This window comes from Accipiter gentilis, chromosome 15 (genome assembly GCF_929443795.1).
Source record: "Accipiter gentilis chromosome 15, bAccGen1.1, whole genome shotgun sequence".
Taxonomy (NCBI): domain Eukaryota; kingdom Metazoa; phylum Chordata; class Aves; order Accipitriformes; family Accipitridae; genus Astur; species Astur gentilis.
In genome coordinates this window covers 16745885-16762840 of record NC_064894.1, presented here as the reverse complement: position 1 = coordinate 16762840, position 16956 = coordinate 16745885, and the positions used below count along the sequence as shown (strand labels likewise).

The 16956-nt window shown below is 43.4% G+C and overlaps 1 protein-coding gene across 5 annotated transcripts in view; it reads left to right on the top strand.

The window, feature by feature from the left end:
• Positions 1-3684: 3684 nt before the first annotated feature.
• Positions 3685-16956, top strand: part of FBXL4 (F-box and leucine rich repeat protein 4) — a 64707-nt gene continuing 51435 nt past the window's right edge. Inside the window, exons 1-3 of one of the 5 annotated variants that reach the window (XM_049817644.1) lie at positions 3685-3758; positions 9673-9924; positions 10732-11321. In XM_049817644.1, the coding sequence (XP_049673601.1) occupies positions 10813-11321 (509 nt within the window). In that variant the 5' untranslated portion in view covers positions 3685-3758; positions 9673-9924; positions 10732-10812. Of the gene's footprint in view, positions 3759-4011; positions 9925-10731; positions 11322-16956 lie in introns of those variants that run through there. The other 4 variants (XM_049817645.1, XM_049817646.1, XM_049817641.1 and 1 more) reach the window with 4 other exon arrangements.

Here is a 16956-nt window from a genome sequence, read left to right as displayed (position 1 = left end):
GCAAAATAGTGTTACATGTCAAAAAAGCCCCACAGGGAATAAAAAATTTCCTCTGGAAAAAAACAGAGTTCAAGCTGACACAGAAACCAATGACTTGCTAGGCCTGGCTCACGGAAATACCTACAAACATGTTTAAATTTTCTCAGTGAGGAGTCTCATTGACTTAGTATACTTTCGCTTCCACTTCAAAGAATATATGTAATTTCACATATCAAAAAGCAGTAATGCTGGCCCAAGAGGCAGTGAGGTGTTTCCCGTGCTGGGTTAATATCCTGGGATGCAGAGGAAGCCAGAGAGAACAACTCACACCAATGGCAACAGTGTTATGCATACGCACTCAGTGCTGCTTTGCAGTTAACACTTGGCTAAGTTTGTTGTATTAAAAATAACTCACTGATTAAAATGATTTCATTATTTTTTGGGGTTCAGTTTAACACTTTAAAATACAAAGCTTTGCAAAGTGATAACAAAATTCAGATCAGTTTTCTGCTGGGAGCAGGAACTGATGACTTACAAGCCAGGTAGTTTTTTGCATGATTTGTTTATTTACAAAATGTTTTCTCAACCAGTATGTTAGAAATAGCAACACAGGCCTCTCTTTTTTTGCAAACTTAACTAAAGTGTTACCGTGTTTTCAGGTGAAGCTGGCTCCTAACTCTTTACCCAAGGCTCAGGCAAGCTTCATTGGTTAATAAGCAGATTTTGTTCTCACTAAAAATCCCTTTGCTACATGTGCTTTTTCAATGACCACCTTGCCTGGAAGAGTGGATCTGGACATCTTCTGGGGGTGCAGAACGTAAAAGAGCCTTGGAGCTCCAACCACCAGACACAATAGCTGACGTGGTGGCATCTTTACCTCCTCCTACGCAAAGTTTCCCTCTGGACATTTTTATCAGTCATCACAATGGTGTCTTGTGGTGACAAGTGAGTTAAAATACCTGGCCGTGGATCCAAGACCCAGCCACACATCCTGGGAGTCAAAGGTAATTGAAATGTCACTAGCCATATCATTCCCTTATGTGCCTTTTGTATAGACGCAGACATAACTTAATCACATTTATCCATGCCAGTTACATGGCTTTTCTATTTACAACTAATTTTGAAGTAACAGTATCCCTACTGACTTCAGTAAGATTTACCCCTACTGAGCAAGCCATAGGACCACTTACCATAATGAGCAAAAGCTGAATGAGGAGCAGGATGCTGTTAAGACATGAATTTGGCAATTACAAAGTTTGATTAGCACACAGAAGATAAGTCTCACTGTTATTTTACAAATGGAAGGCTTCCTGTACTGTTCTACCAGTGTATTTCCTTTCAACATGGAGGACCATTTCTGGAACATATTTTATGCCTAGTTTTACTGCTGATGTGTGTATAGAAATATGTATAAAGTGTTTATGTGGCACAGCTCACTGGAAATTATCCATCAGCTCCAGATGTGGATAACTGTTGAATAAAAACAGATCATCAATTGATTTTTACAAAGGCTGCGGAATGACAATTTGACAGTAATTTGGAGCACATCTTGAATGCATATAGCTTGAATGCGAGACAGCAGCCTAGACAAAAAGGACACTGTCACCCAATGTCCTCTCTCCCCTTCAATAAATACTAGTCTCTCTGCAGTTTTAAAATGCTACCTGCTGTCGGACAACCTCTGTGAATAACGATGAAGTTGGTTCTGTAATTTGTCTAGCTTGGTAAGGATGTGTTCATACACAGCACATCCTATTTGCTGTCTGAAAGCTTGGGGATGGTCTGTGCTAAGTGGAGAGAGGTGTACCTCCAAACGGCAGTATCTTCTGTGCGTCTTCGGCACCTGTCATAGGAGTGAATGGGATAGGCTGGATCACCTGGAGGTATCCATGTCTCCCCATGGATTATAGAATAAGCCTAGCAGACTAGATCAGAGAAATAACTTTTACAAAGCTAAATTTAAGTAAGATGAATCTGTGGTAATTCCAGCCTCTGTGAGCTAGCAGATGAGCAGACTGAAAGAAAAACTTTTCATACCCGTCTATCTTCTGCACTGATGCAGAAACTCAATCTCAATACAGTCTTAAAATAAACACAGGATAGGAATGATTTGGCCAAATGTAGACATCTGTACAGCTATCTCAAATAGTTTCCTGCTTTTTCTTTATAGCAAATAGACAGAAACTTCTAGGTTCCTGTTCTTAGGTGATACATTTAATGCTAAAGTAGAGGTCTTAAATGGGTTAGGTAAATTGTGCCTTCCAAGTGTTCCCTTCCTCTTAATTTCATTTGGAAAGGGAGGATAGCACGATATGCACAAAATCTAAAATGAGAACAATAACATAAAGAAAATAAACCACAAAAATTCAGCTTCATGCCTAACTTATTTTCTGACTCACCAAACTTATTCATAGTCTTATTTTCTTCTTCTTTTTTTTTTTTTTTGTGTATTACAAATTCAAATTTTGAGGTGGCCACTGCCTGGGAAGGTGGTTATTGAAAACACCTTTATAAGCGCTCGGCAGCTAGCACCTGACTGTAGAAGTGAGGCTGAATGATGCAGAAAGGCATGCTACACCGCTGGCCCTGGAACATGAAAAGCCTACCTTCCTCCTCCATAGATAGGAGCAGTGCCTTAAAAGTTGGGGCTTAAATTGTTATTTTAAAATGGTACAGTGGCATCTTATGCATATAAAAAAATGTATGCATGTGTATTTCTGTATGTGCATGCAGGTATATGAATCGCCTATGAACTGGGCACCCTGGCATGTCTGCCTGCAGAAAGCAGGGCTGTGCAGTGGCCTGTCTGCCACTGTGGTTAGCAACTGAGAAGCGCTCTATCCTAAATTTATAGATTTCTGCATTTGGAATTTCCTACAAATGTATAGAATTGGCCACCTAGTCCAAGTCAGCTTCGTGGTTTTCTACCGTAACTGAACGGTCCCAGGCAGCATCCCACACGGACCACAACCCGAGGCACGAGGAGAGCAGACGGGCTGACAGCAACGTTGGTGATCATCACAGGGGCTTGGATCGGAAGCGGCGGTTGAGAGAGAAGGCACCCATGCTTGGGCACGCGTACCAAATCAAAGGCTATGGAAGCAGAACGCGACACTTCCTTCGCAGTATGCCAGCGAGGGAGCCAAGAGCCACTTCAGTTCGCTGGAGCAAGTACTCATTAGGATCAATTAAAATCAGGGCTGCCCTTATGACACGCCGGGGACTCGAAGCACCACGTTGAAAGCATGACGCGGGCGGGCTGGGGCTAGGGCGAGACCTACGAGCCGCCTGTCACGAATCTTCGGGAGAAACCAGGCCGGGGCTTGCCACGGGCAGGCGGGCTACCAGAGGGCGGCTGACGGCGCCCGCCCCACCGCGGCCTTCCGCGGCTGCAGCCGTAAACCGGCACACACCGGGGCGGGGCGGGCTCGAGTCACAGGCGGTAGCCAAACAATGACCCTCCACCGCCTCTTCGCTTGAGTTTGCGACTGAAAGAAAGGCGGGACCGACGGGCCGGGCCGGGCCGAGGCCTCCTCTCACTCTGGGCCCGCAGCGCGCGCCGCCGGCAACGGCCGCCCGGCCCGGCCCCGCCCCGCCCCGCCCCGAGGCGCGGGCACGCGCAGCCCGCCGCCCCGCCCCCGCGGCGCCCCGCCGCCGCCGCGCCTCTTCCTCCGTCGCCCCGCCCCCGCCGCCGTGCGGGGCTTCCGGCGGCCCGTGGCGTGGCGTGGCGTGGCGGCGGCGGCGGCGCGCGGCCCGAGCTGCTCCGCCCTCCGGACGGGGTAGGGTGGCGGCTCCGCTCGGGCGGGGGCGGGGGAGGGGAGGGGAAGGGAAGGGAAGGAGGGGCGGGCGGGGGAGCCGCGCTGCCTACCGGGGCCCCTCCCCCCGGGACGCGGCCTCGGGGAGGGGGTCGCCTCGGGGAGGGCGGCAGGTGCTGGGCGCCTTCCTCCTCCTCCTCCTCCTCCTCCGCGCCAACCTCCCCCCCCCCCCCCGGCCCGGTCAGCCCGTCCGGGAGACAGCCCGGCGTGGCGGGTGCCGGTGTGCGCGGGCTCCCGGCCGACGGAGGAGGGGAGCGGGCCGCAGGGCCGGCGCCCAGGCGGTGGTCGGCGGGGCCGGGGCCGGGCTCCTGCCCGCGCGTCGGTGAGGGCGCCCGGAGGGCAGTGGCGGCACCGGGCCGTCCCGCCTGCCGCGGCGTGGGGCTGCCCCGGCGAGACCCCGGCCCAGGGAAGGTCCCCGTCGGCAAAGAGCGCGGGTGCCCGGGGCGGGATGACGGGGGGCGCGGCGGGGGAACGGCCCCGGGAGCAAGGCAGGGCTGCGGGCGGGCCGGGGAAGGGCCCTGCGCCGGGAGAGCCCGGCCCGCTCGGGGGGCGCCGGGGCCTGCCCCGGAGCGAAGGGCTGCGCGCTGCCCGGCGCGTTAGTGACACCAGTTACACCCCGTCACCCCGTGCCCGGTCCCCTCACAGGAGAGGCCGGGCAGGGGCTTGACGAGCAGTGCGCAGTTTGTTTGTGTGTGTGTGTGTGTGTTTGTGTGTTGGGCGGGCAGGTGCGCGGGGCGCTGCTGTTGGCCGTCCGTCCATCCGTCTGTCCGTCCGTCCATCCATCCGTGCGGGGGGCACGGCGTGGCCTGGCAGCCCGGAGAGGTGGTAGGACGCTGCCGAGGGGAAAAGGGCACCGCGAATGCTCTCGGGTCGCTCATCGAAAGTAGCGTTGAACGGGGACGCACCTTCCTCTCGTCTTGTTTCGGCACAAGGAGGAGGGTTTCGCCACCGCGGAAGGGCGGTTGGCCGAGGTGAGGTGGGGTAACGCCGGTGTCTTTTGGCTTTGTGCAGAATGAGTCGTTTTTACAAGGGGCTACCCGAGGATTTACCCGCATCGAGAAACGGTTTCCGTCGCGTGCCGAGACAAGCTCCGGAAGGCAGGGTGGTCCCTTCCAGCATGCGATGGGTGCCCAAGGAGTGGTGGTCCCCGTGACGCTGCGATGCTAAACCACGCAGTGAGTTCTGGTCCTAGCAGGAAGGAGCAGGCAACCAGTGGAGTGATCTGAAGTTGCTGGATTTTGCACGTTTTGATGTCCGCGATGGCAACGCAAGCAAGATTTAAATACGTAGAATTGTCGTAACGTTCCAGTTTTTTTCAGACTGTAAATTTATAAGTTGCAAATGTGTAAAATGGCTGTGTCTTTAGTGCCAGCGCAGATCGCAGGAAGAAACATAGCAAGCAGGGCCCGAGTTTAAAGTATGCTGTAAGAGCTTATTAATTTTTAATTAATATCAGCTTCCAGTTTCGACAAGTTGAGTGTAGATGTTGGTGTAATCCTAGGTAATTAACAGTGAGAGATGCTAACCTGTGGTAAAAATACTCTGGTTTAGCCTGTAACGTAAAGACCCAGTATTCCCTCAGTGCATTAATGTGCAAAGATAATTAAGAGATTTCCCGTTTACCATCTTTTATCCAAGACACATGTATTAAATTGCATTAATCTTTCTTCAGAGATAATATAATCTATTGTTTTTGCCATTTATACGTTCTTTGTAATTTGTCAATGTTGCGTTTCTTTTATAGTCAAATGAAAGAAAACTCTGCACAGTACTCCCAAGTGTGAGATTAGCGAAGCTGGTGTAAAGAGGAGTTATTACCTCTCTGGCTTTAAAAATCAAACCTGGTGTAGACATGACTTCTACATACAGCATTTGCTCTCTTGAAATAGTACGAGCTCTTGTCTAACACATGCGTTGCCAGGGACAGCTCAGGGATGAAATATGCCATCTTTTGGTTTTTTCTGTGTCTAATATCCATTGTTATGTTTTTACACACATCCTTCACTTTGCAGCCCCTCCAAATCCCCAGTATTTTTCTGTGTATTTCCCACCTTTTCTCAGCAGTCTGGTTGGTGGATGACTATGTAACTATGTCTTGTTTCTGCTCTCATGGGATGAAATTGTGAATACTGGGGAGCTGCATTTGCAAAAACAACTAAAATTAATAGGTCCAATAATCATTAGCGGGATGGGTTGCTTGGAAGCTGGAAAATAGATTTGTGTACATAAACTCCCTGTAAAAAGAGGCAAAATAGACTGAAGAGATGTAGTGCTTTTGAATGCTTTAGTTTAATTAGTGCCTGTTCCCATGAAATCTGTACAGAAACCATAAGACTTTTTCCTTTATCAAGGTTTGTTGTGTTTGAAAGAAGGAGCTAGTGAATTACAGTCTTAGAAGGCCTTCTGTTTGTATAGCACGAAGGGAAGAAAGGTTAATCGTAATGGAAAAGGGAATTTGCCCATATAATTGGAATAGTTGTCAGTTAAATAATGATCTGAATGGGAGAGATTGTAAATAATATGATGGGCTCTAACATATTCTGAAAGGAGGTAGCATCTGTCTCCCCTAGGAAGGGTTTATTCCAGGTCTAGTCCGAGCTGGCTCTCTGGAGTCCTGTCTGTCTTGTAACACTGGAGGTAACATTTCCATGGCCCTTTGAGCTGGTCCGACCTGGGGCTCTTGCAGTCTGACAGCCCCCCGGAGCCAGTGCTGACTTCACGTCAGCAGGCAGCCACTTGGTTCGGGGAGATGAGCGGACTGAGAAGTACGCTTGCAAGAACGGCTGGCGTCGGGCTGGACGAGCCCCGGGGCTCGCCTGGCTCCCCAGCAGTGCCGGCTGGAGCGGCGGCCCTGGAGCAGAGGGGGATGGGTCTGCGTGGGGCAGGGGACGGGAGCGCAGAGCTCAGGCGGTCCCGAGAGGGGCCGAGGACGGGATCCGGTCTGGAGGTGCAAAATGGGCACGTAGGCGTGGGACAGCACCTCACAACCTCACTGTACCTTCATAGTGTGTTGCTTTTTGTTTCTAACCAAACCCTTAACGCTCTCTGTGCTAGTCTGTGGTGGCTGCTGAAGGTCCTGGTGTTTAATAGCGCCGTTTCAGTCCATTTAATGGTATCTTGACAGAAAAAAACTATGACATGAAAGAAACCAAGTAAAAGAAGTAGAAGGCTGCTGCTTGGGAGGAGGATAATAAGATATATTTAAAAGAAACCTTTATTAAGCTTCAGTTTAGCATAACTATACCTGTACGAAAGAAAATGAACAATATACAACAGGCTAAAGATGCTGCCAGAGGTTGGAAGGTATAGTTGTGTAGGCCAAAATGCAGATCTCTTAAAAATAATCAAGCAGTTTGGGGGACGGGGGCAGTTTTCCACATAAACTTTGCATGTACATGAACTGCTTTGCTCCAGAGCTGTTTATCTTGATACTTTGCATAGGCCTGAGTCTGCATTTTTATCTTTTTTTTTTTTTTTCCCAAAGTTAAATCCCTTTAATTGGAAATCAGCTTGACCTGTGGTGGTTGCTGAAGAAATCTCTCTATATCATCCAGCCCTACTGATCTGTATTTAATGTAATTCTTTCACTAGCTTATTATCCTTCAACCTCCTGAGCAATTTTTCATTGTTCTTTTAACTCTGCACAATTCTTAATGCTTCTTTTAAAATGCCAAAAGAAGAGTTCCTATTTGTATTGTAGTCCTGATGCTTGTTTATCCTTCTTTTATAATAGTTTTTTCTTACCTCTTACTTGTTACAAACTACTAAATCCTATATTGCTTTTAACTCTTTAGAAGTAATTTACCTTCACTTGTATTGTTTAGACTAATACATTTTTATGAAAGCTGTATGCTCTTCCCTGTTTCTTCCTACTTATTTTTGAGCTGGTTGGCCAATGTCAGCCAGAATTGACAATGTGGCATCAGTGTCAAAGATATCAAATTTTTACAGGTTTTGGGAAAATCATCAAGTTGGTGATGAAATTAATGGTTCTGCTAGTGGAGAATCTGCAGCATGATTTCAAGTTATCTGCTCCGTTAGACGTGAGTTGAACCGGGCAGCTAGTTGACGTACAGCTCTGAACCAGCCGGCGGTTATGCTTCTCTCTGGCAAGCTGATAGGGAGCACAGCTGGGCTTGACAACGGTGCTGTAAGAGCTCCGGGACGTGGCCAGAGGAAGCCTGGAGTTTGCAGTGCTGACCTGAAGTTGTGTAGGATGCGTATGTGAGAGAAGTGATTCGTACCTGATCTTGAAGTACCCCAGGCTGAATGATTCTTGAAATTGAGCTCTGTAAAGCCGTAATTGCCATGGAGCAGCCTTCAAACCATGCTAGTCAGTGAAATTTTGAGTTAGAAGCTGGTGTATGTGCTCGTCTACCTACGCGTGATTCCAGGGCTTGACAGCAGTAAGTTTGTTGAAGTTTAATGTCTGTTGGCATATTATGTAAATAGATATTTACTTTTAAGAGGGAAAAATCCAAAAGGAGAATGTATTTGTAATCTTCACTTGCATCTTACAGCAGCTCCTCACTGAAAAGATAAAATAACAATTTTCAGTTTGGAGTTGTGGGGTTTTTTTGTTTGGTAGGTTTTTGGGTGGGTTTTTTTTAAGGAGGAAAGATTGGGGTTTGTGCTGCTTTTTTCCCAGTGCCTTTTCTAAAAGGTGGTTGAACAGGATGTTTGGGGGAAATGTGACATTGTTGCATTTTGGCATTCCAGGAGAGCTTGAAGTGGATCCAGCATATTGTCTTATGCATTCCCTTCTACACTGAATGTCAGGAGTAATTCGTGTTGTTGATAGCTATGTCAACATGTAAAACTGAATGAAGGACAGGAACTAAACAAAAAGCTAATAATAGAAGAGGAAGAAAGTGAGAAGTGAACACTTCGTTGGTAAACTTTCTTGCTGTCACAAGTAAGAGGGTCAAATAGTGCAGCCTGTCCTTATCTGTTACCACAAGCGCCTTCTTGTTGGCAACGTTCAAGAGCTGTTTGTACATCTACGTGCGTTTTGTGTATATGGGAAAGAAGCAATTTACCCAAGAAACACACACAGTGGATTTATGTAGAGGCATACAAAAGTCACTTTGCTTCATCGCCATTTGTCTAATTATTTACCCTACTTTAACCTTATGCTTCCAAATATTAAGTATGGTCTCACTTGTACCGATTACAAGCATTAAATATGTGGTTTGTCTGCCAGGCAATATGAGGCATTATGTTAGTTGTTTTTTGATGCGTCTTCTGCAATGGAAGAGTCACTTCTGTTGGTTCAGTGATTACCACAGTATGTATCCTGTGATAAACTATCTGGCAACTCCAGTGCAGGCTGTTGAAGAAACATTTATTGTATTTTGAGACATACATAGTCATCCCTGTTTTGGCCTCTAACAGGTTATGGGCTTTACTCCTTATTCTTCCCTCGTGAAGCTGATGAACAAGTTAATCGGAAGGCCAGTTTGTGAGAAACAGTTTGTGGTACTGGAGGATGTGAATTCTGGAGTGCTGCGTTACTGCCCTAGTGTGTTGTGTACTGCTAGCGGAAATCGGAGAATACGTCTCGCATTTCGTTGTGTGTTGGTAAATCTAACAGTTTATATCACGCAGGTATGGAGTGGCTGCTAAATATGGGACAAGCATATGTAAGAGGATCTTTATTAGTAGAGAATATGATACAGCCCTTCTGTGTCCTGAAGACAACATTCAGCTATCAGTATTTCTTCACTATTGTAAATAGAAAATTTTAGTAAAGAGATTTACCTTTAATTTGGCTCTTTCTAATTGTTAAACCTGTTTGGTTTACTTGTGATTTGGTGTAGGCTGTGTAAAACACATCAGTATCCTTAAATACTAGTATGTTTTGTGTTGATTTTTTTAGGTGGCCTGGCAGTACACAGATCTGGTATGTTTTGTGTTTATCTGAATTGTTACATAAATGAAAATATTTTCTCTTATCAGAAGTAAAATGCTTTCTATGGAGACTTCTGCTTCTGGTGCCAGGACTCTCTTGAAAACTTACTTTGTTCCTTGGCTTAAAGGAAGATGATGTCATTAATGAATTCTGAGCATCCTTCAGGAGGCTGGTGACCCTTCTATCATTGGTGAATGCTGTCATGGACAACTTCAAAGGGTAAAGATGGTATTTTTGTGAGTCTATTTCACACTAGTGCTCTGATAACAGGAAACGTGGGTTAAGTTTTTGGTTTAGATTAACTGCCCAAAGTTTACTCTTTTTCACTCTTAGAACCATTCACAAATTAGGGAAACAAATTGGAGGAAACAGTTCGCTGGAGTAGCTGTCCACCTTTCTGTATGAGCTGTCTTTGAAGGGTGTGTTTAATCTCCAGATTATAATATAGATACTTGAGCGAGCTTTAAATGAACTAATTTGGGTCTGGAAGCAGTCTTACTGCAAAATAGAAGCACTGAAGTAACTTAGGTTTTGTTGAGCTGTATACTGCTGCAGCCTGACTAGGCACCTGAGTACTTTGTTTAAAAGTCAGTTTTAGTTCAAGTATTTCAAAATTATACTACAGATAATTTTAGCTGTACCTTCAGATACTCTTCTACAGTTGTTTACTGCAAGGGACAGATTTCATTTCATACTTGATTTCATTTCCCTAAGTCAGTGCAAGATTTTCTTCTCTTAATAAATCCCTGAAAATAAATAATGCTTAATTTAACCATTAGTCTTTTTTGTTGCTCAAGGGCTAGTTTTGGCTAATGTTTGTTCATAGTCTTCTCTTTTTTTTTAAACACAGTAAAGGGGAAGCCACACTTAGTAGCCTCCAACTAAATAATTGTCTTAAAATAAAATGTAATAGTTTATTAATATTTTAGTAGCAGTACTTTGTTTAAGAGGATATTTGAAAGAGTACACTTTGCTTTCTAAGAATGTTTTGTCTGCTCACTGTGTTTATTCATTCTGTTTCATCAGCTCTTTTCCAAAACACCACAAGCAGTTAGTGCACCTTATGAAGGACTCCTGACCTTTCTCATCTTCCTAAGTCATACATAGATGTCACCAGTGTTTCCCATGTTAACAGTTCTGAGCATGTTTTATTATATGTGCCTTCGGCGCCGAGCTAGGACAGCGACGAGAGGAGAAATGAACAGCCGGAGGGCTATTGAATCAAACACCCGAGCCTTACCTATCAACGTTGAAATAGTTCAGTATGCCAAAGAAGTGTTGGATTTCAGCTCTCACTATGGTAGTGAAAACAGCATGTCCTATACCATGTGGAACCTAGCAGGTATTCCAAATGTGTACCCTAGTTCTGGTGACTTTACTCAGACGGCCGTCTTTCGAACTTACGGGACCTGGTGGGATCGCTGCCCTAGCGCTCGGCTGCCCTTCACAAGGACGCCACCCACCTTCTGTAGCCAGGACTATGTGGAACTTGCTTATGAGGAACCAGTTTATCCCACTGCAGTGCACATTCTGGAAACGTATCATCCGGGAGCTGTGGTCAGGATTTTGGCATGCTCTGCAAATCCTTACTCACAAAATCCACCAGCTGAAGTAAGGTAATTTTTTTTTTCTTCTCCTTTATGCTTTCCTGTAAGATGTTAAATGCTACAAATAATGTGGTTTAGCGAACTTTACTTCCTAGTGTTTCTCTGCTTTGTATCTGACCCACTAACGTTTTCTTTATTTCTGCGTGTTTTTAAAACTGTGGTGACATGTTCTTATAGCAACTTCAGAGCTGTGGATTTTTTTTGTAGGAATTAATGCAGATCCTAATATCAGATTTGACTTGTGTAATGGTAGCTTTTGTGTTGGAATTTTTATGAGCAATAATTACTATATATGTACAAAAATCACTTTTGAAATGGCAGTTCAGAGTTCTTCTCTTTCTCCAATAAGAAAAGCAAATTGTGTAGAAGAGACAGAGGATTCATGGTTGCCGTATCATCCTGCTTCAAGTAGCCATAAACTCCTTCTTCTCTCTGCATGCTTTAGGCTCTATGTATAGTACAGTCAGGCTCTATAACTATTCATATGGAAATGAGGCCAAAAACAGAAGCACAGAACAGTCGGACAAAAGATGATGCCATTTTTCTGATCTTTATTTTCGGTTTGATCAAAGGGTGTGAGCCGCACTTCATTTTTACACTACCTTCATAGACTAAAAGAAGCTGATTTGATCCTGTTGGTTTTCCTTATGGTAGGAACTCCTGATGAAATTCCAGTTGGCGGGGGGGGGGGGGGTGGTGGTGCAGGAAGATGGGGACCTGGGGAATGGTAAGATAGTAAAAAAACCACTGTGTATGAGGTGTGGAGCTCTTAGTGAGGAGGTGAGGAAATAGAAATGGAAGGAGAAAGGGAACAGGTAAAAGCACATAGTGGGGAAAAAATTGGGAAAAACTATCAGTATATGCAATCAAAGTATTCCATATGCATCAAAAAGAGATGAAATTATACCAAACCCATAAAAGAAAGGAGAACCGACAGAAGAAAGACTTAACAAAATGTATCCTGTAGAAAAAGATATGCCAACAAATACTGTATTCCTTTAAAACGCACACTTTGGCAGTGTAAGTTTAGGTTTTGGTTCTTAAAACAATACACTTTAGTTTTGTGTAAAGACCAAGAAGTGTTGAAGGAAAACTCTAGAAATGTTAACTGAAGGACCTATTTAGTAAGGTGCACTAAAAAAAGAGAAAATTGTTCAGAGAGATAAAAAAAGACGGAAGTGAAAAGACTAGTATAAAATTTACTGGGATGTGCTTTATGACTTCTCTTGGGGTGTGGTTAAAGTGAGAGCTCAGACTTTCCCTTCTTCATAAGAAAGGATGAAGTTTCTGTAGGACCCTGCTTTTGATGTGTAGGCAGGAGAGTGTCTTCTGTTCTGCCTACCTAAGTTAACAGCATTTTTGGTTAGAAGAAGATTGTCTAAGGGAGCCTCAGAACTAGTTGTCAGTGCTGCACCTTCAGTACTTGCCAGTCTTTATGCTAGAGAAGTGTTAGAGGGACATTTTTTTTTTTCTTTTGGCTTACCTTTCCTCAGCAGTACTTGTCTGTTCAGAGCTGCACATTTGGTTTGTCTCCTCCTTTCTTTGAAAGAGGCAAACATGTCTTATGCATGGTGTCTTGAAGGCAAGATGAAGGAACGCTTTCTCTACATGAGGTGTGCAGTATTTTTTCTCTGTTCATTTGCTCACCTTTATGAGGGGAGTATGAAGAGTTGCAAGAACACGGTCTCTTTTCTGCTTCAGTTCTTGGTCCCTTGTTTTCATGTCCAAAAATTGTCTGAGATGTCAACTAAGAATTATTTTTTCGAAGGTGGAATGCTGCTGGTAATCTCAGTGTTTAACTGATGTTTTGGACTTGAAGAACTGCTGTACTATTTTCTTTTATTAAAAAAGGCCATGTCCTAGTTACTTGAAAGGCACCTAGAACCTTGTTCTCCTCTTCTGTCTGTTTTTATACTCAATTTTAAATCACCTTATTACCTAAAAACCTTAAAGTGCTGCTTTGTTTTATCTGCGGACTCTGGATCTGTTTCTTTCTGAACACCAGTGTAGAAAGGGTAGGTCATTAGAAAGGTTCCTTTTCACCAGTTCTTACTTTGATATTAAAAAAAGGCCAAATTAATGGTGGAGTCAAAACTGTTGAGAGGAAAAAGTCTGTTGAGACTTGTTTAAATGTTCTGTGTAGTGGATTATACTAGTCCAGCTGAGGAATCTTTTTTTCTCTTTGTTTAATATTTAAAACATCAGCTCATCCAAGACTTTGGTGTGTGCAAAAGCTTCTAACCTACAAGAGGCTCTGTAAGGACTTGGTGTACTGCAGTCCTTGCTCAAGAGCACTTTATATATTCTTCTAGAAAAATGGCAATAGTCCACATAGTTGGCCAATGTGTTGCTCTGTTGCTCACTTTATGGTTCAGTTGCATGGAAGAAAGACTTATGCAGGTTTTCAGAAAAAGGTCTTTAGTCATGTTGCTCTGTTACTGGTGGATTGAATACTGCTATCAGTTACAGCTTTGTATGACACTGTCTCAGATCAGCTTTATTCAGAGTCTTTTTAGAGGTGGGATCAGCATTTATTTTTCAGAATGTAATTGTTCCTAAATAGCTCAAATTTTTAAAACATGACAGTTAATTTGAAGTTTTTTCATTATGGTTTAACCAGCTTCCAGCAATTTGAGGATTCTCTGTCCTTTCATATCTTTTGCTGCTTTAAACACAGAAGAAATTACATCACTCTTCTGCACATAAAACAGTTTTTAAAAATCCTAAGTGTCAGAGAAACTACTGTCTTTACACATGGAGACCTTTTGTGCTTTTCTTCAGTGCCACTCACACCTTGACTGGTGAGAATTTCTTAAACTATACTAACATGTGCTAGTATCCATGTACAAATTTGTTACATGAATTATCTGAGTGCAGAAAGTCCAAGCAAAAATTAATAATCTGGGATTAAGGGAATATTGTAGCATATAGTCTCAGTTTTTATGTGGTGAAGAAATCCCTCCCTTTTTTGTACTGTGTTGTGCTTACACTAGTGTAGCCTTGAGACTTTGCACTGTGGTGCACGTTCTGTGTACGCAGGGTTTGGGGACAACGACGAGTCCCTCTTTGGCCAGTGGAAGAGGCAGAGCTCTGCACAGACGTGATGGGGACACCACTTCCGATAGCGGCGCGGCTGAACCCAACCAAGAGAATTTTCTTTGTTTCTCGTCATGTATTGGGTTGATGGATAAGATATAGCTAGCTTCTGTGATGAGGAAAATGTTTTCTTTCTTGTCTCTTTCCTCCTCATTTACCTGGAAGGTTTACTCTTGGCGATTCCCTAATGGCTTCTTTGGTGTCAGCCCTTTTGAAACATTTTGATACTCCTAATAGTTAGCTGCTGTCACAGAAGAGTTTGTGTATGTTTAAATGGGAGCTTTCAAGTCAGAAATAATTTTTTCAGAAGTTTTCCAACTTCTTCCTTTTACAAAAATAACTTTGCTTTTTAAATTTGGAATATAAAAGAAAAAGTTGGTCCCTGTTCTTCTGTCGGGGTCTTTTTTTAACTTAATTTGACAGTTTCTCTTATCTCATGTGCGTTATAGTGACACCACATATTCATGTGCTTTTATAAAAGCTCAAAACCAGAGATTCCTAACTAGTCTGGGATGTATGGCAGTGCTTGGGGTGATGTTTCATAGCATATGTCCTTACTGCTATGCGATGATTGCTTCTGTAGTAGATTGGAGATTGTTTTATGATTTTTTTTTTTTCTTGTTTTCCACAGATAAAGTGTAACACTGATTAGGTTGTTTCTCACAGGTGAGATACCATGATCATTTGACTGGCTAGGAGCAGTTCCATTCTGCATTGTGTGTTCCCACTATTTATTTCTATTTAATTTCATTTCTTTCATGTAATTTAGAATTTTGCTAGATGCTCTTCTGAGCAAAATTCCAAGTTTGATTTGTAGATTAATAGTTTGGCTCAATATTTCCTAGCTTAGCTGTGTTTGTTGCATGTGAAGTTCCTTTCTGTTTCTGAAGGTCTTGAAGCCTGTGGAGGCAGAAGCTGCTGCAACCAGAGGAGCAGGCTAAGGAAGATGGACAAAGTAAAAGGCTCCCTTTCATTCCATTAGGAAGTTCATTGTACTTATGCAATACAGTGCTAATCCAATGTTGCAGATTTGTTTGCTGGCACCCAGGATAGGGACCAAAATATTTGATGAAAAAAAAATGGTCCCTTCTGATAAAGGGATTCAAACTAGAAAGGCAGTGTACTGAATGTAAAATATCCTCTCTTGCTTGTAGAGTGGCATTCAGATGGTTCTTTCGTTCTACCTTTTGTTCCCTGTGATTCTCAGCTGAAGGCACCCAAAACACTGCTGATACCATCAACACATTCGAGTGTGATAAGGGACCTTCAGGGCTGTATCTCACCTATGTGTAACACGCAACTTAAGTTCTAGCCTCTCATAACTTGTTTTGACATCATCAGGAAAACAGCTTTTTCGTGTCCAGATGACTGTCATAGAAGAATGAATTCTGGGTTCATGGGACACCGTCATTTTTGAGAAATCCATAAAAAAAAGCTCATGTGGACAGGGCAGTTATTTCAAATATCTTTTGCTATTTTAAATGCCCTGAGCATTCTTGGAGTCCTGTCTGCTCACTCTGGTATTTCAGAATTCAACTCTCAAAGTGGAAGTGAACATCTGCTGCATGTTCCCCCATAAGTTATTAGACTGCTGTGAACTCTGCTTATCACCTTCATCTGAATGGTTCTAAAATTGTTCTCATATCTTCCTTGCCTTTTATATTTATGAACTGACAGCTGTGGTCAGGGGTGCACTTTCCAGGTTGTGTTGAACCTAGTGTGCTGGAGCATCCCTGGCATGTTAAGAGGCAGGAAACATTTACTTGTAGGTAGCTTACAGATTATTTACAGAGTACTTGCTTGGATAAGAGCAAATGGGATGTATTATAATCACATATCATAATTATAATTGTTGCAGAAGTTGTAATTTCAACAAAGGTGTGGTCACATCTTCCTTATGTTCTCCTTGTTGGTCTATCTGAAACTTTCCCTTCTTTTGGCTTTTAACACAGCTATAAGTTTCTTGGGACAGGGCATTTATTTTTTGTGCTTGAATCGCACATAGTGCTTTATTCACTTTCTACACCAATCTCAATTTTACAGTGCAAGAAATCTCAGCAGATTGCAGGCAAAATTTAATCTTGTCTTGCTGGAGAGAAATCTGATTACTTTTCCTAGGAGCCACTTTTCCAAAGAATCTTTATTCTTATATATTTTCTTCAGAAGTAACCAGGTCTACTCAGATGTTACCTTAGCCATTAAAAAGCTTTCTAACAACATTAGGTCAACAAAAAATTAAACAAGCATTAAATATGTGCTCTCATTTGGCACAAACCTTGCAAGTATGTTTCTCGGCCTAAAAATTACTAGACTGTATTTTCCTTCATGGTGAGGGAGGGAGAATGGGAATTTTGTTTTCTTTTTTTACCACATAAGTGCATGGAGTCTTTAGGATCAGAAATTTTAGCAGAACGAGTTCCTGGCTATCTTCGTGAGATAGAGAGAAATTTAATGGAAAAACTGAGTCCATTAAAGCTGAATGGAAAAACTTCACTTAAAAGTCCTCATTTTCTTCAGTCACTAGAGAATGAATACAGATGTTACTGCC